This window comes from Plecotus auritus, assembly GCF_963455305.1.
Source record: "Plecotus auritus genome assembly, chromosome: 4".
NCBI lineage: Eukaryota > Metazoa > Chordata > Mammalia > Chiroptera > Vespertilionidae > Plecotus > Plecotus auritus.
Window position 1 is genome coordinate 85,103,172 of NC_137775.1, and position 27,780 is coordinate 85,130,951.

At 36.9% G+C, this 27,780-nt stretch overlaps 1 protein-coding gene across 1 annotated transcript; it reads left to right on the forward strand.

The window, feature by feature from the left end:
- On the forward strand, positions 1 to 27,296 carry LOC308246639 (cysteine-rich secretory protein 3-like). Its single transcript, XM_080665053.1, has 8 exons — positions 1 to 50; positions 15,331 to 15,401; positions 18,559 to 18,675; positions 20,469 to 20,556; positions 22,227 to 22,375; positions 22,801 to 22,898; positions 23,821 to 23,909; positions 25,856 to 27,296. The coding sequence occupies exons 2-8, from the start codon at positions 15,333 to 15,335 to the stop codon at positions 25,981 to 25,983; spliced, it is 738 nt and encodes a 245-aa protein (XP_080521179.1). The 5' UTR covers positions 1 to 50; positions 15,331 to 15,332; the 3' UTR covers positions 25,984 to 27,296.
- Positions 27,297 to 27,780: the final 484 nt, after the last annotated feature.

Here is a 27,780-nt window from a genome sequence, read left to right on the forward strand (position 1 = left end):
CTTCTTCCTGGAGATAAAGCAGACACTTTACCTTGCTCCGAGCACCAACTGTAAGTGACAGCTGATCTATTTTGAGGTGAACATTTTATGATGCCAATGTGTTTATGCCTTGGCAGTGGCAAATGATACCAGTAAATGAATTTATGATTTTCAAAACTCTATTGACAACTGTTATAGAAAATAATAACCTTAAGTTAGCATACCCTTCTTAATAGCTCTAATATCGCAAAAGTACTTTTATCAAATTTAACATCTGTATGAATTTTTTGCTTTTTCTTATAAAATAAGCAACATAACTCATTCCCATGTCTAGGACTTTTGGAAACAATTATACTAAAACTCCCTTTATTAGAAAAATAAAAAAGTTATGGCCCTGTGTGTGCATATGTCCATATATTAATAATTTACTAATATTCACATATATGGATCTGTGTTAATACAGACATTATTAAAATAAGGATGGGAAGCTATTGTTCATAGTTTTAAATCCATCAAAACCAAATTATAGTACTTACTTGAGATAAAAAATATTCTATTAAAGATTATCAGTATAAGATACAATTTCTCCCATAAAATGTACTCAACTAATATAAAATTTTTTAAGACTTTCTGAAATTTCCAGTTAAAAGTGAATCTACTTGGCAGCTAATTTGCATAAGTAATTTAAGTAGAATATCTGATTTGTATGTTTTATATGAGGAAGCAATTTCCACATAGAATTTTATATTCCTAATAATAAGAAGTGACTCTGGAGAAATAGAAACTAAAAAACCACAGAGCTACCTAAGGATGACATGTAAGAAGTTATTTACCTCAGAGAGGAGAGATTTTACTTTCAAAATATTTTATTAATGCTTTTCTCCTCTGTGGCTGAATGTGAGGCAGGGAGTTTAGGGAGGACTTATTAGTATACTGTTGCCAGAGAAGATCTGAAGTTGCCTCTTCCACTGGTTAAAGCCAATACCAGTGTCTGCCTGGATGACTAACTCGCTGGAGGAGAATCAAAGGAAATTAAACTGATGACATGTTTTCAGCCCGGAGCTACTCTCTGATGTGTGTGCAGTCAGTTGGAACCACTGAATTGGGCTTGGGTTTGAGGAAGAAGTAAATTGGGGGAAGAGCGGCAGAACTCTCAAAGAGTGTGTAAATCAGATACTGCTCAGAATTACAGAGATGTTTGATAAGTTCAAGCAAAGGGAGGGGGTGAATCATCCTTGAAAAAAGAAAAAAATTGCTTTTCAGAACTGTCAAAGCAGTTATTATCATTTAGAAATTTTTACAGATTTCCCTCATGACAAAGTCTAGAAAGTTTACAAACGTTGTATAGTGTCTAAGCTGCTTTCTATCTCACAGAGAAGTAAGTGGTGAGATGAAAGTGATCAGAATGAAGATCACATATCACATTGAGAGTTTGAAAATGTTGCATCAGATACTTTTCTGTGCTGTGATTAGTATGTGTGTGTGTGTGTGTTTGTGTATACCTATTTTGCACACATTACACGCATGTGCATTAATGCTTTTAATGCCTCTTTTATGGTCTGTATTGTTTAAAACATTTCTCTTCCCTCCCCTCAGGGGTGAGGGCTTTGAGGTCAAAGTGTGTGGGTTTATCTCCCAGTTCTCCATGCAAGTTCATGGCATTTTATTATGAAATCTCAGATCCTGGGACTGCTAGCTGTAAACTGGGGTACTGAGTAACATCATCTAATACCTAGATTCTTAGGAGTTTTAAATGAGCCCAAAAGAGGGTACAGTGCTTCACACATACACACCAGTTCCATATAACGGCACTGTTACGTGTGACTCACCTACGGCAAAGGGATAGCACTGAAAAGTTGCAGGTAAACTTACTTTTTTTTTTTCTTCTTTTTTTTTTTTTTTTTTTTTTACCTATTAATAAGTTTAATCCCTCTACATTCACCTTTATAGGTGATGCTTAAAAAGGATCTGGTTTTATTTTTCTCCATATAGTGAGCTAGTTTTTATAACACTGTATGCTAGGTAACCTGCTCTTCCTTCTAAATAGATTTTTATGCTACCTTGTTTGGTTTGTCTCTTCAAATTTCTATTCACCTCTCTAGGTCCATGTGTCTGCTCCTACAATAATATATTTTTGTCAACATAAGTTTGAAGTCTATCTTAATAATTAAATATGGAAAGATACCCACGTTAATTCTTCTTATAAAAGGTTTGCTTCATTATTCATATGCTGATGAGAATTTTTATTGGAATTATAAAGAATTTTCATATTAGTTTAATTCAAATTGTTATCTTTATTATATCAACAACTACAGATTAGAAGCATGGAAAACTTCAATTTATGCAGATATTTCATGTCTTTTACTAGGGTTTTTATTTATTTATTTACTTATTTTATTTCAGATAGGAAGGGAGAGGGAGAGATAGAAACATCAATGATGAAAGAGAATTATTGATCGGCAGCCTCCTGCACGCCCCCCACTGGGGACTGAGCATGAAACCAGGCATGTGCCCTTGACCGGAATCAAACTGGGGACCCTTCAGTCCACAGGCCGACGCTCTATTCACTGAGCCAAACCAGCTAGGGCTTTTTATAGGGTTTTAAAGTTTTCCCCAAAAAGAATTTTTTTCTTGGTTATGTCATATATATACTTTATCGTTTTTGTTACAGTTATGGGTAGCATCATTTTTTAAATTTTATTTTCTAGTTGAATGTTGCTGGTATATGGCAATAGTATTTTTGTAATGGTGTAATTTCTAGATAGGTGACCGTATCATTTGAGCATAATAATATTTATCTCTTCCCTTGCAAGACTAATGAATATATATATTTTCCTTTTGTTATGGTTTTGATCAGAAACTCTCCACTTCAATGTTGAACAATAACAGTGACATTAGTCATTTTTTTCTTGTTCCCAATATTAAATGGAATGCTCCTCGTCTCTCCCATAACTAGAATATTTGCTGTAGATATCTATAATAATAAAAGCGTAATATGCTAATTACCTTCCAGACGAAGCCGAGGCTGTGAGGGAAGCCCAGGTCTCGGGTGCCAGAGGGAAGCCGCTGCCAGCAGCCTGGAAAGGAAGGCCTACTCTTGCACGAATTTCATGCATCAGTCCTCTAGTTTAGTATAATGTCATTGCAAATTAATGATCTCTTCTGTTCTTCTTTTTTTTTCAGCTATAACTAGGGATTAAATTTAGTAAGATATTTTTTCTTCATAATTTTTTTAGTCTATGAATTTTCTAATTTTGGTATAATTTTTATAAATATATGTCTTTATTAAGTTAATAAATAGTGATATGTCATTTGAGAAAAGGATTTACTTTCAAGTGAGCCTTTGAAACATAGTGGTGGCCCTAACATCAATGTAAGGAAGGAGCAGTATAATACAGTTTAATTGTATCATTTGCATTTATGCTTCAGAAAGACACAGCTTGCTGTTCGCAGTCTGTAATTACATAGTAGTAAGCCCTCAACATTTGTAACTACACATCTTTGAAATGTCTCAATTTGGCTTTTCTCTAATCCAGTGGTTCTCAACCTTTCTAATGCCGCGACCCTTTAATACAGTTCCTCATGTTGTGGTGACCCCAACCATAAAATTATTTTCGTTGCTACTTCATAACTAATTTTGCTACCGTCATGAATCGTAATGTAAATAGCTGTGTTTTCCGATAGTCTTAGGCTCTACAGCAGTGGTTCTCAACAGGTTCTCATCAGTTCTTCTCAACAGGTTGAGAACCACTGCTGTAGAGCCTAAGACTATCGGAAAACACAGCTATTTACATTACGATTCATGACGGTAGCAAAATTACAGTTATGAAGTAGCAACGAAAATAATTTTATGGTTGGGGGTCACCACAACATGAGGAACTGTATTAAAGGGTCGAGGCATTAGCAAGGTTAGGAACCACTTCTCTAATCACACTTAAGAGAAATTACTAATCTCTTTAAAAAAGGAGAATTACAAACAGCAGAATGGAGAGAAACTTGGGAGCTTACACTTAGCAAAATAATTCTTTTTAGGGAAATGATTTTAAAAGAATTAAAATGTGTGTCCCTCAGTAATTAGCAGAGGAAATGTGTAACTACACACATTTAGAAATTGTCTACATGCAAGTCCATGACAGGAAGAGGCAGTCATTTACCTAATTCTTTCTAATGTTTTTCTGTGGGACTCTCCTCCATGAAAACAAACTACACTATATTCTATCAGCACCAGGGGAAGAGGAGGGGAGTGGAGCTAAATGCTTTTGTCTTCCAGCTGCAGCTAAATCTTAATCACATTTACCTCATCCTTAATACTTACTTCCAGAGCCCTGTGTTAGTCTAGATTCTCCCCCATCCTTTTGCAAAAGCATCACAATTTGTCAGGGCAAAAGAAAATAAAACTTTAGCCTCCACTTTTGCACACATGGGACAGTTCAAATAGCCCACACTCTAGGTACGTGAACGATGGACTCCCCTAATGGTGAGCTAGGACCCTGAGGGCTGGCAGGAATCGTATCTTGTTCTCTTGATCATGGTCAGCAATATCTAGCATGCTACCCTAGACAAAGTGAGTAAAACTTGATGAATGTGTGTTAAAAGAAAGAACAAGAACAATATCTGATTGTCATTAACCTGTAAAAAGATAAAAAGGAGAATCAGTTCTTCTCTGTTGCTCAAATTTTGCAAGAGGCTCACTGAAAGCCAGAGCCAGAGGGAGGGGCCTGCCCACGGCCTCAGAGAGAGTCCTCTGGAGACTCCAAAAGCTTCTGCAGCTCCACCACTGAGCAAGTACAGTTTAGCCACAAGGAATTTAGAATAATGAGTACTCTGCCTTTTCCAAACACATAATCTAATTATGGAAAAAGGGCAAATGTACATGAAGAAATTGAGATAAAGTAGATCCTGCACATAATCAGAAAAAATGGAATATAAGCAAAAGTTTACTGGTTGACTTTAAATGCTCCTATTCAGGGGCAAGATCAGTGTTCTTGGTGTTAGTCTGTGAGTTTCTTTGGAAAGAGAGAGACTTTGTTCTCAAAAAAAGTGGTTAGAATCCAGGTTTGAGGATTAACATGATCAAAGACATAAAGGGCATACGATCAAAGGAAGAGATAATGAAAGTGTAAATAGGGAGACTAAGCTGACTAGTGTAATGGAATAAAGATTATCTAATGAATGATGCCCCAGGCTGGGTTCCCCAGGCAATGTGAAGAAAATCTGAGACACAAGTTTATTAAGAGATGTACTTGGGATTAATTGCCCAGGAAGGGAAGGGAAGGAAGTAAGATTGGATAAAGGTAAGAAATCAAGCTGGGATGTAGTCTCATTGGAGGATTCAGCCAATCAACTACTTCGGAGTGGTTCTGAAGCCAGGATAATGTTTCAGAGGTGTCCCTCGTTGGACTGGGGAGATCAGTCCTTTACACCCGGTACCTGATAGACATAGGATGGGGGTACCCTGGGAAGGAAGCATGCTATTGGACCAGGTGGCTGTCTCCAGCAAACTCCATCCCTGAGATTTTGCTGGCAACACTCCCACGTAAGGGAGCAAGCATCACAAATGATAATACAAGTAGTAATGTTAATGTTAGGACTTGTATGTATATGGTGATTTTTTAATGCTTTCAAATTCTTTAACGTTATTTATAACTTTAAGCCTCATAATATGAAGTGACCCTATGTCACCATTTGTTTTTATTTGACAAATGAAGATTGTAACTTTCATCTAGTTAAAGAGGAGCCGGGTAAAAGAACGCCAGATGACAACAATAACAAAAACCCGGGCTTCCTAACACTCACATTGCTCTCATTCCTTTATCACAATACAGGTGCCAGAGTTCAGGTTTGCTCAATAGGGGACCAGGTATCTCTGAGAAATAAAAATGGCTATTTTTGACATTCAGTTTATGTGTTTGCTTTTTACAGAAATAAGTTCATTTTTCTTTCCAGGTTTTTCTTTTTTTGTCTCCGGATTTTCATTCTGTTCTTCACTGCTTCCTCTGTTCTACCTCAAAACTACAATACAAACAACATAAACCTTTTCTTATTGTTATGAGTAAAATTTTAATTGTACAGAAGAGCTTAAATTGAAAAAAAAACATTATAGAAACACCTATATAATTTTTATGTGTTACAGAACGCTTACAGGAGTAAGTTATCAATTTTGTGATTTCCATTTAACAGCCCCCTTTCCATTCTAGTTATTTAAAGGGCAAAAACACTTTATTAAAATGCCAACAAAGTCCTTCTTTAGTTCAACAAAGTAACATAAGTAAGTTATCATAATGGGTTATGTGTTTAACTTATAATGACATCCTAAGAAAATATTATTTGAGCTCTCAAAATCTTAGGAGTTTTATTTTATATTTGAAGGTCAAGATTGTACTTAGTTGTTAATATTGTTAATTTCAAAAATTTTTTGCAAACATGTTGAGTAATCAACATTTATCAGCTGCCAAAAGATTTATAGTAATGCATGACTATTTTTGCCAAGGCAAAATATTTATTTATTTTGAAACCTCAGCCCCCAAAATGTATAGTACAGTTCAGTGGGATATAGATATTGAGGTTTAAAGAAATCTTGGGTTCTACCTCAGCTACACACTAGCAATGAGACTGTCAGGAGGTCACTTAATACCTCTATACCTCTGTACTTCTCTTACTTGGACATCATAAGGCCTGACCTATTAGCTACACCAGGTTGCAAAAAAAGTAACCAAGACAGAGACAGAGGAATTTTCCAAGGGTTAATAGTCTCTTTGGCACAAAGATGTTTTCTTTTTCTAATTACTGTAATTATAGGAATGTAGACTCATTATAGGAAATGAAGAAAAGAATGTCTTATCACATGAAGATAAACTCATTCTCTTTTCTGTTTAATCTCATTTTTTCTTTGCCTAGCTTTGTGTCTGAGCATGAGTTCTGTGGGAGAAGGGGATGAGGTCCTGTTGCGGTTACTGTCCTCCAGGAGAATCATAACGTACTCATTTCCAGATATCCCTACACATCGAGATTATCAATGCCACTATGCAATAATTTCTTTTTTGTTACCTTATCTTAAAATTGGCCCCAAATACTTATGTCACAGAGTTTTTTTATATACTCATGAGAGAAGCAAAGCTGCCTTGAGATATGGATGCTTGGTGGTGGTTGAGGATACCCTGCTACCTCAGTGCCTTGCTCACACATCAGTAGCTCCAGAAGATTTCAAATTACTGTATGCTATGGACCTTGGAACATTCTTGAAAATAAGGTAGTCCTCAAATCTTATATAATAAAAGGCTAATATGCAAATTGACCAAACGGTAGAATGACCCGTTGCTATGTGGCACACTGACCACCAGGGGGCAGATGCTCAATGCAGGGGCTGCCTGCTGGTGGTCAGTATGCTCCCACAGGGGGAGTGCTGCTCAGCCATAAGGCGGGCTCATGGCTGGCGAGCGTGGGAAGCGGGCCTAAGCTATCAGTTGGACATCCCCTGAGGGCTCCCGGACTGCAAGAGGGTGCAGGCTGGGCTGAGGCCCCGCTGCAACCCAAATGCATAAATTTCGTGCACCGGGCCTCTAGTATTAAATAAGAGAATGTACATGAGTCTTCCTGGGCTGCCATAACAAATGACCATAGAGTGGGTGACTTGAACATCACAGATATGTCTTTTCTCACAGACCTAGAAGTTAGAATCTGAGACCAAGGTACCAGTATGGCCAGTTTCTGGTGACTTTTCACTTCCAGGCTTGCAGACAGCCCCCTTCTCACTGCGTTCTCACATGGTCTCTTCTCTGTGTGGGCAGAGGGGAGAGAGAGAGAGAGAGAGAAAACATGCACAGAGCAAATGCACTCTGTGGTGTCTCCTTATATAAACACTAATCTTATTGGATCAGGTCCCATCTTATGTCCTCATTTTTCCTTAACTACTTTTTTAAAGACCCAAACACAAATACAGCCTCACAGGAGGTTAGTACTTGAACATATGAATTTTCGGAGGGCACAGACTTTTATCCATTATAGAAGGCTAAGAATCACCCAATGTATCTTAGTGTTATTTTTTAACTTAATTTTGAAGCTTACACATTTTCCTTGTTATAAACATAAATATAATTTTTATGTCTCATATCCTATATAATAAAGAGCTAATATGCAAATGGTGGTCACGCCCTCACGCCCTTGTGCCCTCATGCACTCACACCCTCGTGACGGGGCTGGGGGACCTAAGGCCTGGCCAGGCCGTGGGACCTTAGGCTCCATCCCTGCCCTGGCAGGGCTTGACCCCCTGCTGTTGGGCTTGATGGGGGACCTGAGGCTGTGCCCCCTGCCCAGCAGGGCTTGACAGGCTATTCCCCCCACCCCGGCACCAAAGCCGGGGGACCTGAGGCCTCACCCCCCGCACAGCGAGGCTTGATGGGGGACCTGAGACTGTATTCCCTGCCCAGTGGGTCTTGATGGGGGACCTGAGACTGCGTCCCTGCCCAGCGGGGCTTGACTAGGGACCTGAGGCTGCACCCCCTGCCCTGTGGGGCTTGACAGGGGTGGGGCTGGCCGGGTTTGGGTCTCTCGCAATTTCAAGGCACATGCGGGTGGGCAAGAACTTGACTCTGGGTCCTGTGGTATGCCCCAGACTCTGACAGGAGGAAGATTTTCATATAAATTTTACTAATTTTCTTTAATCTCTGACACTTCTATTATAGAGAAAGGGCAAATAGCAAATTAAAGTATTTCATCTAATTAATTCTCTTTTTTTATATTTTATTGATTTTTTTTACATAGAGGAAGGGAGAGGGATAGAGAATTAGAAACATTGATGAGAAATATCGATCAACTGCCTCCTGCACACCCCCTATTGGGGTTGTGCCCACAACCAAGGTACATGCCCTTGACCGGAATCGAACCTGGGACCCTTCAGTCTGCAGGCCGACACTCTATCCACTGAGCCAAGCCAGTTAGGATTAATTCCCTTTTAATGTGCACAAATTTCATTCACCAGGCCACTAGTTCTCTAATAAAAGGATGTATTTTAATTTATTTAGACATTTATCTCCCTATTAGTAAGCATGTAATTAATTGTTTTACCCTTATAAATATTTTTTAATTTCTTTATTGATTAAGGTATTACATATGTGTCCTTATTCCCCCATTACCCCCCACCTCCCATTCATGCCCCCACCCCCCTGTTGTCTGTGTCCATTGATTAGGCTTATATGCATGTATATAAGTCCTTTGGTTGATCTCTCCCCCATACCCCCACCCTCCCTACCTTCCCTGAGGTTTGACATTCTGATTGATGTTTCTCTGTCTCTGGATCTATTTTTGTTCATCAGTTTATGTTGTTCATTATATTCCATAAATGAGTGAGATCATGTGATATTTACCTTTCTCTGCCTGGCTTATTTCACTTAGCATAATGCTCTCCATCTCCATCCATGTTGTTACAAATGGTAAGAACTCCTTCTTTTTTACCGCAGTGTAGTATTCCATTGTGTAGATGTACCACAGTTTTTTAATCCACTCATCTGCTGATGGGCACTTAGGCTGTTTCCAAATCTTACCTCGGGTGAATTGTGCTGCTATGAACATAGGGGTGCATATATCCTTTCTGATTGGTGTTTCTAGTTTCTTGGGATAAATTCCAAGAAGTGGGATCACTGGGTCAAATGGGAGTTCCATTGTTAGTTTTTTGAGGAAACTCCATACTGTTTTCCACAGTGGCTGCACTAGTCTGCATTCCCACCAGCAGTGCAAAAGAATTCCTTTTTCTCCACATCCTCGCCAAGACTTGTCATTTGTTGATTTGTTGATGATAGCCATTCTGACAGGTGTAGGATGGTACCGCATTGTTGTTTTGATTTTCATCTTTCAGATGATTAGTGACTTTGAGCAGGTTTTCATATGTCTCTTGGCCATCCTTCTGTCTTCTTTCGAAAAGATTCTATTTAGATCAGTTGCCCATTTTTTGATTGGGTTGTTTATCTTCTTTTTGTTAAGCTGCATGAGTTCCCTGTAAAAGTTGGAGATTAAATCCTTATCATTGATATTATTGGCAAATATGTTCTCATGCATTCGGCTTTCTTGCTGTTTTATTGATGGTCTCCTTTGCTGTGCAAAAGCTTTTTATTTTGATATAGTCCCATTTGTTTATTTTCTCTTTAGTTTCTATTGCCCTAGGAACAGTATCAGTGAAGAAGTTGCTTCGGCATATGTCAGATATTTTGCTGCTGGTGGATTCCCCTAGTATTTTTATGGTTTCTCGTCGTATGTTTAAGTCCTTGATCCATTTTGAGTTTATTTTTGTGTATGGTGTAAGTTGGTGGTCTAGTTTCATTTTTTTTTGCATGTATCTGTCCAATTTTCCCAACACCATTTATTGAAGAGACTGTCTTGACTCCATTGTATGTTCATGCCTCCTTTGTCAAATATTAACTGAGCATAGTGGTTTGGGTCGATTTCTGGATTCTCTATTCTATTCCATTGGTCTATATGTCTGTTCTTGTGCTAGTACCAGGCTGTTTTGAGAACAGTGGCTTTGTAATACAGCTTGAAATCTGGTATTGAGATCCCACCTACTTCGTTCTTTTTTCTCAGAATTGCTGTGGCTATTCGGGGTCTTTTTTTATTCCAGATGAATTTTTGGAGAGTTCTTTCTAGGTCTGTGAAATATGCCGTTGGTATTTTAATGGGGAGGGCATTGAATCTATAGATTGCTTTGGGTAGTATGGACATTTTAATGATGTTGATTTTACCAATCCATGAACATGGTATGTTCTTCCATCTGTTTACGTCTTCCTCTAACTCTTTTTTCAGTGTCCTGTAGTTTTCTTCGTATAGGTCTTTTACATCCTTAGTTAAATTTATTCCTAGGTATCTTAATTTTTTTGGTGCGATGGTAAATGGGGTTGCTTTTTTAGTCTCTCTTTCTGTAAGTTCACTATTGGTGTATAGAAATGCCATAGATTTCTTGGCATTAATTTTGTATCCTGCTACATTGCCAAATTCATTTATTAAGTCTATTAGTTTTTTGATGGAGTCTTTTGGGTTTTTTATGTACAATATCATATCATCTGCAAATAAGGACAGCTTTACTTCTTCTTTTCCAATTTGGATGCCTTTTCTTTCTTCTTCTTGTCTAATTGCAATGGCTAGTACTTCCAGCACTATGTCGAACAGGAGTGGTGAGAGTGGGCATCCCTGTCTTGTTCCTGTTCTTAGGGGAAATGGTTTTAGTTTTTGCCCATTGAGTATGATGTTAGCTGTGGATTTATCATATATAGCTTTCATTATGTTGAGGTATGATCCTTCTATTCCCACCTTGTTGAGAGTTTTTATCAAGAAAGGGTGTTTGATTTTGTCAAATGCTTTTTCTGCACCAATTGATATGACTATGTGATTTTTATCTCTCAATTTGTTTATATGATGTATCATGTTTATTGATTTGCAGATATTGTATCATCCTTGCATTTCTGGGATAAATCCTATGTGGTCATGGTTTATGATCTTTCTGATGTACTGCTGAATCCAATTTGCTAGAATTTGTTGAGGATTTTGGCATCCATCTTCATGAGGGATATTAGCCTGTAATTCTCTCTCATTGTGTGGTCTTTATCTGGTTTTGGTATTAGGGTGATGCTGGCTTCATAGAATGAGCTTGGAAGTGTTCCTTCCTCTTGAATTTTAGTCTGAGAAGGATAGGTTTTAGTTCTTCCTTGAATGTTTGGTAAAACTCTCCTGTGAAGCCATCTGGCCCCAGGCTTTTGTTTGCCGGAAGCTTTTTGATGACTGCTTCAATTTCTTCCATAGTTACTGGCCTATTGAGATGTCTTCCTGATTGAGTTTTGGAAGGTTATATTTTTCTAGGAATATGTCGATTTCCTCCAGGTTGTCCAGTTTGTTGGAATAGAGTTGCTCGTAGTATTTTTTAACAATCCTTTGTATTTTGGTGGAGTCTATTGTTATTTCTCCTCTTTCATTTCTGATTTTATTTGGGTCCTCTCTCTTTGCTTCTTGGTGAGCCTGGCTAGAGGTTTATCAATCTTGTTTATCCTTTCAAAGAACCAGCTCTTGGATTTGTTGATCTTTTGTATTGCTTTTTTTGGTCTCAATGTCATTTATCTCCACCCTGATCTTTATTATTTCCTTCCTTCTGCTTACACTGGGCTTTTCTTGTTGTTCTCTTTCTAACTCTTTGAGTTGTAGGGTTAGGTAATTTATTACCATTGTTTCTTTTTTCTTTTTTTGGAGTAGGCTTGTAGAGCTATAACTTCCCTTTCAAGACTGCTTTCGCTGTGTCCCATAGATTTTGGATTGTAGTGTTTTCATTGTCATTTGTTGCCATGATGTATTTTATTTCTTCCTTGATCTCTCTGGTAACCCAGTCATTGTTTAATAGCATGATGTTTAGTCTCCATGTGTTTGATTTTTTTGGATTGTTTTTATTATAGTTTATTTCCAGTTTTATGCCACTCTGATCTGAGAAGATGCTTGATATGATTTCTATCTTCTTGAATTTGAAGAGATTTTGCCTATGTCCCAACATATGGTCTATCTTTGAAAATGACCCATGTGCACTTGAGAAGAATGTATATTCTGTGGCTTTGGGGTGAAATGTTCTGAAGATGTCAATTAATTCCATCTGGTCTAGTGAGTCATTTAGCATTGATGTTTCTTTGCTGATTTTTTGTTTAGAGGATTTGTCCAATGATGATAGTGGGGTATTAAAGCCTCCTACTATGATTGTATTGCTGTCAATCTCTCCCTTGATATCCTCCAGGAGTATTTTTATGTATTTGGGTGCTCCTGTATTGGGTGCGTATATGTTTACCAGAGTTATTTCTTCTTGTTGGATTGCTCCCTTTAGTATTATGAAGTGGCCTTCCTTATCTCTTGTTATGTCCTTCACTTTGAGATCTAATTTGTCAGATATAAGTATTGCTACCCCAGCTTTTTTTTCATTTCCATTCGTCTGAAAAACCTTTTTCCATCCCTTCACCCTCAGTCAGTGTGCGTCTTTTTTTCTGAGGTGGGTTTCTTGTAGACAGCAGATATATGGGTCATGTTTTCTTATCCAATCCGTTACCCTATGTCTTTTGATTGGGGCATTTAATCCATTTACATTTAAAGTTATTATTGATAGGTACTTATTTGTCTCCATTCCTATTCTTTACCCCTGTGTTCCTTCTTCGCTTCCTATTTCTTTTGTTTTACAGCAGACCCTTTAGCATTTCTTGCATTGCTGGTTTTGTGGTAATAAATTTTCTTAGTCCTTTTTTGTCTGTGAAGCTCCTGGTTTCACCTTCAATTTTGATTGATAGCCTTGCTGGGTACAGTATTCTTGGGTTCAGACCCTTCCTTTGCATGACTTTGTATATTTTATTCCATTCCCTTCTGGCCTGATGAGTTTCTTGTGAGAAATCAGTTGCTAGTCTGATGGGGGTTCCTTTATATGTAACTTTCTGTCTCTCTCTGGCCGCTTTTAAGATTCTTACTTTGTCGTTGGTATTTGCCAATTTAGTTATAATGTGCCTTGGCATTGGTCTTTTGGAGTTCATTTTGCTTGGGACTCTGTGAGCTTCTTGGATTTGTGTGGGTTTTTTATTCCCTATCTCAGCGAAGTTTCCTGTCATTATTTCTTCAAACAGGTTTTCTATTCCTTGCTCAGTTTCCTCTCCTTTTGGTACCCCTATTATCCGGATGTTGTTTTATTTTGTGTTGTCCCAAAGTTCCCTTAGGCTCTCCTTCTGCTTTTTAATTTTTTTTTCTAGAAGCTGCTCTACTTGGGTATTTTTCCTACCTTGTCTTCTAGCTCACTGATGCCATCCTCTGCTTCTTCTAGTCTACTCTTGATGCTTTCTATTGAGTTCTTTACAGCAGCGATGTCATTTTTCATTTCTTCTTGGTTCTTCTTCATTTCCTCTTGGATCTTACTCATATTGTCAAATTTGTCTTCCATTCTTTTCAGCCACCTTATGACAATTTCTCTGAATTCTCTCTCTGGCAGGTTGCTTGCCTCCATTCCGTTTTCTTCCTTTTCTGGTGATGCCTGCTTTTCTTTCATATGTGGGCTGTTCTTTGTCTCCCCCTGGTCTCTCTTCTCAGGGTGTCTGGTTATGTAGTTCTCTCTCTCCTTATCCCAGGCAAAATCTGACCTTTCTGTGGTGGAGTGTAGAGCTCCTCTGATTCCGTGCATTTGGGGACCGGTGCTCTGGGGTTCGCAGCTGTTTGGTGGGTGCCGCAGTTGTAGATTTTCAGGCTTCTGATAACATCCACTTTCCCCTTCAAGATGGTGTGGTCTCTGTGTCCGAGCCGGTGGCTCCGGGAGGGAACCCAGCAGCAGTGGGAACTTCCCGGTCAGGGGAGCCCTGTCCAGCATTCCCCCACCTTCTCCTGGAGTATAGCTGTCCCTTAAGTCACCAACAGACACTCCCCATGCGACCCTCAGTTGTTCTTTGTTTCTGCTCCGAGACAAGGCTCAGGACACATCTGTCTAATCCGCTGCCATTTTTTTCTTCCCCCTTATGATTATTAATGTGATAAAGATGTACACTAAAGTTTTTCCAGTATATATTATTTCTTCAGGAATTTGAATTAGTGAGGCAAAAGATGTGAACATATAAAGGGTATTAATACTAGTACAGGGTCAATAATCCCTTAAAAGTGATTTTTCTGATTTTAGTTCAAAGGAGGGTATTACCTTTTTTTGGAATTTAAGGTATTATAATAAAAAGGAACGTTTGAATGGGAATGGATGACAACACATGGAAAGGACTGAGGAGAGTGGTAGAAAGTATTTTTTAAAAAAATCACTATTTCTTAGTGGATTTACCTAGGGTTCTACAAATAGCAAATATATGAATCAGAAGGAAGAAATGGCACATTCTGAGGGGTAAATTGAAGAGATGTTAATAATGGGATATTTAGTATAAAGATAAGGAGGGTCAAGGAAACTAGCAAGGACTAGTGCAGTAGTATCCCCATAATAGTAACAGTTGGGAGCTATTATGACCCTTAAATGGGCAATGTGAAGAAGCCATTCCTAGACCTTGAAAAGAATTGCTACATAAGCAACACCATGGAACTTGGGTGGAACTGGGTGGTGGAACTTTAATATTTACAGGTGCACTACTTCAGTAAAGGGCATCTGTTTGTTCTTTGTTGTCTCCATTAGAAGCTTGCTTCAGGGGCTGAATCCATTATCATTCTATTGGTTTCCTGTGACAGATCCTCTCTTATTACATTACTAATGAATTTAGGATAAATTATATCATTACCTTGTTTCATCTCCCCCCAACCCCCATCACCGTGTTCCTCAGAAATTCATGCACTAAAAGTCCAACTCAGGTCCCTGTTGCCTTCGTTTTGTTTTACCAGCAATGGCGTTGTTCCCGGCGTTGCTGTTTCTGGCTGCTGTGTTACTTCCATTCTTTCCTGCAAATGGACAGGTATGTTCGAGGTTGAAATATTTTCAGATCAGGCAACCCTGAAGGATAGCAAGAGATTAGATTAATTTTCCAAAGTAAAAAGGGAGAGATTGTCTGGGACATCACAAGGTATGGTAGCCCCTAAATAGATGAAGGTATTGAACACAGGACATAAGGGTAGTCAGAACTGAGATCTGCATAAATATAATGCATAGCAGACTTCAAAGACATAGTTAAAAAAGGGTGGTAAAATAATATCTCATTAATAATTTTAATATGGATTGCATGATGGAAGCATATATTTTGAATATGTTTCAAAAATATCTACACTAATAAAAGAGAAACATGCAAATTGACCATCACTTCGCAATGCCCACCAGCCAATCAGGAGTGAGTATGCAAATTAACCCAACAAAAATGGGAGCGGCCCCACCTCCCAACCGCACCAGGCCTCTGGGCAGCACGCATGCAGGCGCAGAGCAGCTGTGTGGGACAGGATGCCTGCTATGAGGGGGAGGGCGGGGGCAGCGAAGGGAGCTACAGGAGTGGTGCTCCAGCTAGAGCAAAGACTGAAGGCTCTGGCCAGAGCAAAGGCCTGGGTCCCAGGTGCCAGAGGAAAACTGGTGCCAGCAGTCAAAGGAAGGAAGGCCTATTGCACGAATCTTCATGCAATGGGCTTCTAGTATTATAAATATCAATTTAACCTATTTTTTTCTTTTGTAAAGTAGCCACCAAAAAATTAAAATGACCTTTGATACTTTAATTATTTTTCTATTGACAGCACTGGTCTACGTATTTAAAAGCTAATGAAACTCCTCTTATCTCAAGATCATTTTCTGGTTTACTTTTATTTAATCTAGTTCAATGTGATCCCCACAGAAAATTAACAATATATTTGCATAATCTCAAACTAGCAAAACTTCTTCTCATACATCACCACATTTAATTTTCATAGTTACTGCATGAGAATAAGTATACCTTTTGCTTTAATTTAAGTAAAAGAAAATTTACTGGAAATATTAAGTATTTGGATTTTTCATAACTTTTACAATTAATTTGTGAAAGATAAGATGCTCTAATTATTTCTAATATGTTATTTCACTTTAATAATCCCAAGAGAAATATCAATTACCCTCTTTAATTGATGTGTAGTGCCCATATAAGAAATCTATTTTCTGATCAGAGAACCTCTGAATGTGAGGACCTTGGTTCTGGCTGTCTGTTCACACACCCTTCTTTAGCATTGGGCAGACAAGATTAGCTAGGACCCTCAAGAAAGAGAATTCTGACACTGGGTCAGACCTCATTTGGCATTCAGAAATGCAATCATTATTAATCAACTTTTCAATCTGAAGACAATATATTCATCACTCAGGGCTTCATTCAAGTCATTTACTGTCTTCCCAATTTCTTTCCTAAAGATTTTCTGTCATAGCCCTTTCTGATACCCTATGACCTCTCTCATCCATATCCTAGTTTTCATTTATAAAATCATTAAAAAGGGCACTGTCGTAAGATCTTTTGCATCACTAAATATTTGCTGGTCCGATGCTCTAAATTCCCTCTGCCCAGGGCTTTCTGTGCCTTCTCAAGGTGCCTACAAAACATTATTCACCTCTCAAAACCCCAATCCAGGCCATCTTTTGTGAAGCCTTTCCTAACCCCAATCAGGAAAAATTGATCCCACCTTCCTTTATATCTAGTAGATCCCGCCTATCATTTTATTTATGATGTGGTATTATAATTATTTATGTCATATTGCCTATTCAATATAAATTCTTTAATGATAGGTAGAAACCATATTTTATCCATTTTATTTTCAACACTTTCATATTTCTCATCACCTAATAAAACTTTTATTAATATTTATTAAAAAAGAAACAAAGGCATGTACTTTTCAGTAGAATTGTTATCTGCAAAACAATATGGGGTAAGAAGTAGGAAATAATTACATCTTTTTCTCAGGCACTACATTCTGATATGCTTTGAAATAAAACAATTTTAAATAGGTTTTTGAGGGTTAATAGGATATATCCAGGGATGTTATTTTACGCTTTGATTGGTCACTGCTAATATTTATGTGCATGCTTTTCAACTTAGGAGTCAGTGGCTTGGAATGTGCCAGATTTGTGGGTATGCTGACACTCAGTCTTGGTCCCTGACCTTAGGAATATACATGCAGGTGGGAGAAATGGATACATAAGTAGATAATGGCAATATAAATATGGTCAGACCTATGCTTCCAGTATTTGGAGAACTTTGCAAAATCTCAGTACTTGTGGAAAGAGAGAATAACTTATTCCAGCATGTCAGGAAAAATAAATAAAGGGTTTTGTCTGTTTAGAATTATACTTCAAAATATTGCATATGCTCATATAACATCACACTTTTTTTGTGCAAATTTAGGCCATCGAATTGTGTAAACTTTATGGAATAATTACACACCCTACTTGCCTCTATGCGTAGACCCCACTCCCTCACCCCCTACCCACGCACAAAGTTATACCAAAAATATAAGCATCTGGTTAATACCTTAATTATATTTTTGTTACTAAAATGAACAAAACCAGCAATAACCCATTAATTGCATGGCTTTGCTCCCTCCAAATTGCCTTGGAGATTTGTTTAATATTATAAAACTGTTTTTTGATTAATTCCATAAAAGCTGCTACGTAACAGGTAAATCATTGATTAGAGTATTGTATGCACTTGGACTAGGCCTAAACATTCTTTCTTTGAATACAGGTAACATGTTGGGTCAAAGTTCCCCCTTCAAGTGTAGAGTCACCTGACCCTCCTCTTATCACTCCCTTGCTGCAGCCTGACTGTGAATGAGAATGTCTTAATGGTTCCCATCTTATAACTTTGTCACTATGCTATCACTCAGATGTCTAGACCAATCACATTGAGACGTCTCTTCATACTAGAAAGTGGTATTTATGGCCTCAGAGGTGTTTTGAATTGTCATGACATGAATAACATCTGCACTCTCAAAATTTAACACTATTTCTTTTCTATTTTAAAATTATAGCTTTGGTTCAGATTCATTGGCAATGCTTAACAATTAATATCAGTTTGAACTGAATACTTTTGAAGTAATCTTTGTGCTCTTGAAATAATTTACTTTTATGCAATTTTCAAACTTTTAAAAACTAATTCTGATTTGGCTTTCCTTTAGAAGCCAGGTTTTGCTGCTATGTCAACCACCCGAAAAGAAGTGCAAAAAGAGATTGTAAAGAAACACAATGATGTAAGAAGATTAGTCTCTCCGCCGGCCAGAAACATGCTGAAGATGGTAAGAGGTGGCCACATAGGAAAGTGGCTTGAGCCAGTTGTGATAATGACAGTCTCCTACTAAAAAAAGACCTCGAAGAACTTTGTGACTTAAGAAGTTTTGTCTCTGATATTTCATTAGAGCTTTTGTTATAGACAAGGCAGAAATACTTTTCCTCATTCCAAGTACTATTTTTGCTTAAAAATTGTGTATCATCCTACCATTGTATGTTCTATTCACTAGAATAATGTGATATGTCAGAATTGATTCACTATCATGTGCATTTCAGAGTTCTCCATCTCTGTGAGTGAAATTCCTCTTCCCAGAGAAATTATATATTGTATGCATATATAAATTGCATACAATTTTAGGGGACCCAGAGAACCCCTGAAACCCACTCAGGATCCCTGGCCCTGAGGTTAGTGTGTGCCATTTGACCTTGATGAACTGATGTTTAGATACTTTCACTGGGCCTTTTCTGTTTGTTTTGACCCAGTAAGTTCTCTGGTTATAGGCAGCTCTTCTGAGCAGCTCCTCTCCGTATAGTCAGACAACCTACAATCATCATCGACATCATCCTTGTTATTAATGTCCACTCCACCCACGTAGGTTTCACCTTGAACCCTAGACCTTTCCTCTGAGACATGTTGTTAGACAGGAAAATTCAAGTGTTGCTGACTTGAAGCTTAAAGGAACCCTCTTTCAGGAAGAGAGTCCACAACTATCTTACCACTGGAAAATTTTTTTTTAATTACTATGCATATTCTGAGGTCCCCTAGTACAACCTTGGCAGGGCCTATGCAAGTGAGGGGTCCAAAACTTGACCTTCACTAACTCCATGGGACCAGACAGAAATTCTTAATTGTACTTTATAATGGTTTAATAACTTGTTCATTTTATGGGGCTATTTAAGTTGGCACAAATCTTTTTTTCTTAATATATATTTTTATTGATTTCAGAGAGGAAGGGAGAGGGAGAGAGATAGAAACATGAATGATGAGAGAGAATCATTGATCGGCTGCCTCCTTCATGCCCCACACTGGGGATCAAGCCTGCAACTTGGGCATGTGCCCTGACCAGGAATCAAACCTGTGACCTCCTGGGTCAATGCTCAATCACTGAACCACCACGGCGGCTGGGCAGCACAAATTCTTAATTGTACTTTATAATGGTTAAACAACTTGTCCATTTTACAGGGTTATTTAAGTTATGGAGGCAGAATTAAAACCAAATCTTTGGCCATCCAGTAAGGGCCATTATGTTTTTCTGAACATTACCTCCTCCTAATCTGTAATCAGGGAGGCATTTTCCCTTTAGGATCAATGTCATTTAGGGTAAATAACAGACCATTCTGGGCCTAGTGCCAGAAACCAAATGTCTCAGAAACATATTAAGTGCTGAAAAAACACACACAAAAAACCACACAAACAAAAGGAACTAGGAATGAAGTACGCCAGCTCAGTATTATAGGAAAATCATGTCAATACATCTACATGTTTATCAATATTTAGGATAGGACCACTGCTAAAAGTCTTTAGGTATTCCTGCCGTGCTATCCATAGACTATTAACTATCTTAGACTTCACAGTTACTTGGGGTAGCCATACTATCTCTGTTTCTTTTGGAGTAGAAAAGGACACATTAAAAATGGTCTTTGATTATAAGAATAATCAGAATATGCATGTAAAGAAAAAGTTATAATGATGTGAATCAAGCTACCAATCTCTTTATAAACCTTATGCACCTTTGTGTTTTAAGTTATTAAGTCATTAATATAGGGCATTTGCCTATATTCTTCTCCCCCTTTGTTTTAGCAATGGGACAGCAAGGCAGCAGCAAATGCCCAAGGGTGGGCAAACAAGTGTGTTCTCAAACACAGTCCCTCACAGGATCGAAAAGTTGGTATGTAAATCAAATATTTGTTGAGTAGGTGAACAAGTAAGATAATAAGGGGCTATTTTTTGATGTTGCATTAAGAAACCTTTGTGGATAAATATTGCTACTAATGCTGCTCTTTTCAAGTTAAAGTATCCCTGTGTGAGAGAAAGCTCAGAGAAGAATCACCTTGTGCTTACTGTTCTATCTTTTATAAAATCTGTCTCACACAATGTCATATTTGTACCTCTTAACCATCTCACGAGTAAAGCAGGTCATATGTCATTTCTTTCTCTGTTTTAAAGAGTAAGGGATTCACTGTCAGCAGGAAAATAATTGCTAGCAAGTGTTACATATGGGAAATTCAAAATTAGAATTTCAGACTTCTAACCCATTGCCCTTTTCATAGTATCAAACCTGTTTGTGTTTTGAAAACTATTTATTTTTGAATTTATAAAGTATATTGAATTTTGTCAAACCGTTCTGATTTTCACTCAAAAATATTTACCATTAGCATCTTTTTCATTTTTGATGACAGTAAGTCAAATCTTTTGTGTGTTCTGGATGCTCTTACAAAGCATGCAATACTATATTAGACTCGAAAATAGCCTCAAAGACATGACCTCTACATTAAGGAACCTAAAACCAATGAGATATCATATGTATTGACAATTAAACAAAATATTTACTTGAAGTAGCAACTGACAGATATAGGCAAGCCCAATTTGAAAATAGTAAATAACTCACCTGTTTTGAAAGTAGGACTGTCATTGTTATTTTTGATTCTATAATTTAATGAAATTATTGAGAGGGATGACTTATATTCAGAAAAAGATTGAAATAACTGGTTTTGAAGATCCCAATCTACTGTTAAAATTTCAGCTTTTCTTCCCTTAATAAGGAGCTATTCAAGAGTAGTTTACACTCCCTTTAAGTAGTATGTAGATATCACATTTCAAGCCATCCAAATGTAAATCTTAATTTCAAGGTTTGAAAAGTACATTGAAATGTTTGTGGGCTGCAGAGCACTTTTATCCTAATTCTTTGAGGAGAAGTTGGCCTGTGACATGATTTGCTGATTAAAGGGAGACCCATAAACTTTGAAAACAGTGTCCCTCCTAATGTCATTTGCTTAATGCTTGGAACTCTTAAAGACTGAGTAAGATTGTTTTCAAAGTTTACACACAATAACTACCCTAAACATTTATTAAAGTTGCTATATATGAAAAATTTCTGGTAAGTGTGGGTGAGAATAAGAGAAATACCATGAGTTGCTTTCTGCTTTCAGCAAGCTAACAATACGCAGTTGAGAGCACATGAGGCATACACTCATGAAGAATTTAATATGTAAATGAATGACTCTAGAGGGAGTAGATATTAAAGAAGGAAGACTTCATCTACTCAAAATTTTGCATGTTGAGACCAGCCTCAATGTGTTTGGCATATTTGGTTTCATTTAGGCTTATAGCTGATAAGGAACTTTCTATGTATTAATGAACAGTTAGCAACTATGGACACTTGTTTGAAGATCAGGGACTCGATTGATAGAGATAGATAGATGATAGATGATAGATAGATAGATAGATAGATAGATAGATAGATAGATAATAGGTAGATGATATCTTTCTCTCTCTCTCTCGATATCAACCATTGCATAATTTATTGCTTTCCCCATGAATGATCTGTTTTTTTCTTAGGTAAAAGGAACTGTGGTGAGAATCTCTTTATGTCAAGTAAGCCTACTTCATGGTCACAAGCAATCCAAAACTGGTTCGATGAGGGAAATGATTTTATCTATGCTATAGGACCAAAACAAAAGGATACAGTGGTTGGACATTATACCCAGGTAAGGAAAAAAATGAAAAAAACACATAAAACTTTGCCATAAATGCCCTAAAGAGAAAGCTTCTCCAAATTTTGACTGATTCCAATGTTGAATCTGGGGGAAGATCTCCAGTAGGTAAAGAATAGTCTTCACATTTTGTGGGTATTTCAGCTGTGAGCCATCATTTGTCAAAAGCACGCAGGCTTTTAATAGGAGAACTTACTCTGTTTTCTGAGTAGTCTAAATGGATAAAGCAGTGAATATGCATGTAAATGTAATAGTTTTAAAGGTTTTTACTTTAATTCAATAATTAAAATATTTCCATAAGGTATATGAAAGTGTGTGTCAGTAACATTCTTTTCAGTTTTTTTATTTCCTGTTATTATTTTTTTTTTTAATATTTCCTTCTCTAATGTCCTCTTGTATTTGCACTTATGGACATGTAGGTTGTTTGGTACTCGTCTCACCGAGTTGGATGTGGAGTTGCCTATTGTCCCAAAGAACGAACTCTAAAATACTATTATGTTTGCCAATATTGTCCCAGGTAAGTATATGCTATCAAATTTGCTGTCAATGATGCCATCGGCAATTTAATATTTTAAAATTATCATGTAATAGACAACTCAGACTAAAAAGGCATATTTCAGTGGAGAGATAAATCTTTAGAAATATGTTCTAAATTTGAGACACAATCAACTTCTCAGAAAGAAGACAATCTCTCATATTTGAGTCTAATATTCTAAAGCTGTCTTCCATCATGATTAAAATGATTTGTCTTCCCTCTCAACTGCTTTTCCCAAGGCTCAGGGTTACTCCCTAGGTACATGTTGTGTGTAGTTCTCTAGACTTGGTACTGTCAGTTTTATATTAAATTCACATCTGGAAAGTGACAGCTGGATTGTAAGGCCAGGGGTGAAGGTGAAATAGCAAATGGTAATGACTTTCTAGTGATTCCAGCCCTTTGTACTCAAATATTCCTACTCCTGCTCATCTAAAAATACCTGTAGTATACCATTAAGAACTGATTAAATCTTGGGCCTCAAAGGGTTTTCAGGAAATTCCTGATATCTTTCAAATTGCCAAGAAACAGTAATATCTTAAGTATTCACTTCTTAGAATTTAACACAAAAATCTCTGAAAGGACCATCCATTAAAATCTTTTTTTAATAGCTCTGGCCCATGTGCTGAGTGGTTAGAGTGTCTGACCACACATTAAAATATACTCTCAAAACTTTAGACCTATTTATTCCATTTCATTTGCTCAGACTGTGAGATTATGGTCAAGGAATTGAGTGTATGTGTGAATTATTATCTTACTTTGCATTGTTATCTGAGTATAAATCAGCAATATTCGTTTTTCAGATGACACGATGGAAAACGTTGAGTAAATACTCAGATATATAAGGCGATTAATGCTACCCTTGGAGCATAAACTAAACTGAAAAATGTTGTCTTTCAAATTTCAGTGGTAATATTGTTGGCAGAAGTCTTACTCCCTACCTAAAAGGAACACCTTGTGCCAGCTGTCCTAATCACTGTGACAAAGGATTATGCAGTAAGTCTGAAGTCATTAGTTTATCAGTATAATTAAATAACCTGATATGTATTTTTAAAAATTCAGAAATCTTCTGAATGGAGCCAACTTAAGCAATGCCTTCATGCAGAAGAGAACAATAAAATTACTCAACAGAGTGTGTTTAAGTGAACATCTTAAACCATTCAGTATATATGTACTTTTTTCAATGAAAGCCTGTTATCCTATGTAACACAAAGAAATATCTACCGATGATGTATATTTGTGACTATGTTGAACCAATTACATATTGGCATGTGTGAAATGTTTCTGTGAAAATAATTTACTATAATTAAATATGAATTTTATTTTCATCAAGTTAATGCTATTATAGAAAAGGTGGCATTTTAAAAAGAAAATATATACAAATATAAAGGTGTGAGACCACAGAATATAGCTCAATCTAGACAGGCACACCAAATATAGTCCCTTATATACCAAAGTATTAATTATACTAAATTTCTCATTTTCCTCATAGCATAGTTGGAATCATCAAGTTTAGTTTAATAATCATTTGCACTTTTGTTTTGCTAGTAACTTTTATGTATTTTAAAACTGTCTATCAAATTGGCATATGGTATTATTTGCTAACAAAAGCCTCAAAACTATTTTAGCAAAAAGGATCAAAATTGATGTCATAGAATATCTCATTTCCAGTGTTGTTATGAATGGAGGTACAAGAGATTTTTTAGTTGGATGTATTATTAGAATTATTATGAGCAATACAGTTGACTCAGTTTTACCTCTCAAATGCATTCACCTGACTGAATTGTAGCATTCTTTCTGAGTGAATGATATCGCCATAATTCAGAATACTTATGATATAAAAGCTATAAAAACTAAAGAAGAAAATACTTATATCTCTGCTATATACTATTTGTTAAGGAGTTTGGAACTTATCCTGTTAGTATTGAGTAACCAACTGAAAGACTTTAGGCAGAAGAGTGATGAGAACAGAACTGTGTTTCATAAAGAGTTCCTGGCAGTAGTATGAAGAAACAATTGAGTAGAAGCTATCTGACAGACTACTGTATTTGGGCAAAATGAATGAAGAGAAATGGGCAGTTTATGAGAGACAGGGAAAAGTAGAATAGCCAGTGTTTATTACCTGCGCTTGTTAAGCGTTGATAAAAAGTAGAAGGGGATGAGTGCAGTAGATTCCTAGTTCCTGGTTTGAATTATTTAGTAGTGGGACTGCCATTCCTCTGAGATTGAGTGAATTGATTTGGGAGTTGGGGAAAGATACCAAAGAATTGCCAAACTTGTAGGTAGGATGATGAATTTAGTTTGAGATTTGTGGCCACTGAGGGACATCCAAGTGGAAATGTCCAATAATAATAGTAAAATTCTATTTTTATATTTTTTACTTTCACATCTTATAACAACTTCTTACTCCTGAAAGAAAGGCTGGTGGCATTAAGTTTAGTGGCATCAGTGTCTAATATAATTTTCTGCGATGATGGAAATGTTCAATATTTGCACTGTCCTGTGAAGTAGTCCCTAGACACATTGGCTATTGAGCACTTAAACTGTAACTAGTATCGCCGAGAACCTGAAATTACAAAGTTATTTAATTAAAAACAAAATGTAAACAACCACATGGCCAGTGGCTATACTTTTGGATAGTGCAGTTTTATAAATATTTATTTAAATTCATTTCACCATGTTTTCTGAGGGAGGAAAGCCAGTCATTTATTTTAGAAATATTTGGAAAAGCTCAAATTAAAAAACAAACAAACACACAAAAGGATGCCTTACTCAGTGAATTTAACTAAGGGGTCTTATGTCCCTCAAGATAGGGCATAATGAATGATGCCAACTTGTTTGTACTATTCCCTCCTCCTCACTCACATTGAATTTATTGTTTGTGTTACTGATGTAGAGGAAAATGATAATAAAGTGACTAATTGTTTTTGTTTTTGTTCCAGCCAATCCTTGCGAGTATGAAGATGCTTATTCTAACTGTAAAGATTTGAAGAGCCAAATGGGCTGTGAAAATGATTTTGTCAAGCAGAATTGCAAAGCTGCCTGCAATTGTTCAAAAAAAATTTATTAAATGCCCAATACAGACTGATCATGGCTAAGTGGAAGGGAGCCACATCTACTTACACTTGACATTTATTAGCAAAGAAATCATATACATGTTAACTATAAATTTGATTCCAAATAGTAATATCTTTTTCTCCTGAGTCTTCTTTTTACTTTACAGAAATGTCTCTCATCCAAAGAAGGGTTCACATGTGTGGACTTTAATTCCTCCTCAGCCATTCACCCTTCTTCTCACTTATCTAGCTTCCATCCTTATAATTAAATTATTTTTTTTCTTCCTAAGGAGAACCCAACCTTCATTTTGCCAAAAGCAATAAAGACTTCTGATTCTTCACCTGCATAAATTGTACAGTAGAATATGACCACACCTTCTTTTTTAAACCTCTCTTCTCTTAGACATATCTTCCTTAAAGAAGAACTTAATATAATATACATAAATACTCTTTCCTCCAGGAAGTAGAAGTTAGTTTCCTCTCTTTTGAGTCTTGGCTGAACTTAGTGACTCATTTCCAAAGAGTCAAGTATGGGAAGGGAACAATAATAATTTCACAGTAGAGAAATCTGGCAAATGCCACCTTAACTAAGTAATCAAAGTTAGCATCATCTGTAATAAGTGGACTCATGTATCCTTCATCTGATGTGATTAGAAAGGTATTTCACTTCTGTGGTATTGTGTCTAAAAACTTGTAACCCAAATCTCATCATGAGATAACACATTAGGCAAATTTAAATGGAGGGACATTCTACAAAACACCACTGATTATGATGCCTCCAAACTGTTAAAATCATGAGCAATAAGGAAGTTCAGAGAAACTGTTACAGACTAGATTGACTAAACAAACACAAAAATTAAATACAACGTGGTATTTTGGATTGGATACTGGAACAGAAAAAGATCATTAAGGAGAAAATTGGTAAAATCTGAATAGACTCTGTAGTGTTTTTAATAGAAATGATGATTTCTTAGTCTTTCCAAATGTACCAGGATAATATAAAATGATAACATTACAAGGAATTGAAACTGGATTCAGATTATGTGGAAATTCTCTGTAATATTTTAGCAACATTTCTGTAAATCTAAAAAGACTCTAAAATAGCCCTGGCTTGTGTTGCTCAGTGGATAGAGTGTTGGCCTGCACACCAAAGGGTCTCAGGTTCTATTCTGATTAAGGGCATGTACATGGGTTGCAGATTCTATCCCTAGCCTGTGTGGGAGGCAACCAATCTCTTTCTCTCTCTCTCTCTCTACTCCCTTCCTACCCCCCCTCCCTTCCACTCACTCTAAAAATCAATGGGAAAATATATCCTTGGGTGACGATTAACAAAAAAATAATAAAATAAAAAGACTTCAAAATAATAAGTGCATTGTAAAAGAAAATATATTTTTCTCAGCTCCATACTTGTTCTCTAGATTATCTGGTTATTCTTTCTCAGACTCCCCTTCCCCCCACTACCACCAAATTTGTCACTTCCACTGCTAAATGTTTGATTTTGTCTTTTTCAAGAACTTTCAGATAATACCAATGATTGGATTGTCAAATCAAACTCAGCTGCTTATCCAGTGTCTAGGATCACTAATCATTTCAAGGATATTAGTCATGAGGCAAAGGCAAAACAGGGATAGGTCCAAGACCGCCAGTGTAGCTCCCAGATGGTGCTTCTGCAACACATTTCCTAATCTCAATAGTGAAAGACTTCCTAATATGTCTACTTTCAAAAGCTCCCCATAGAGCTCTCAAGTACTGAAGATAATATTTATGCTCAAATTGATTAGCAAGAAGGTAAATCATTTTTCTCTACTTTG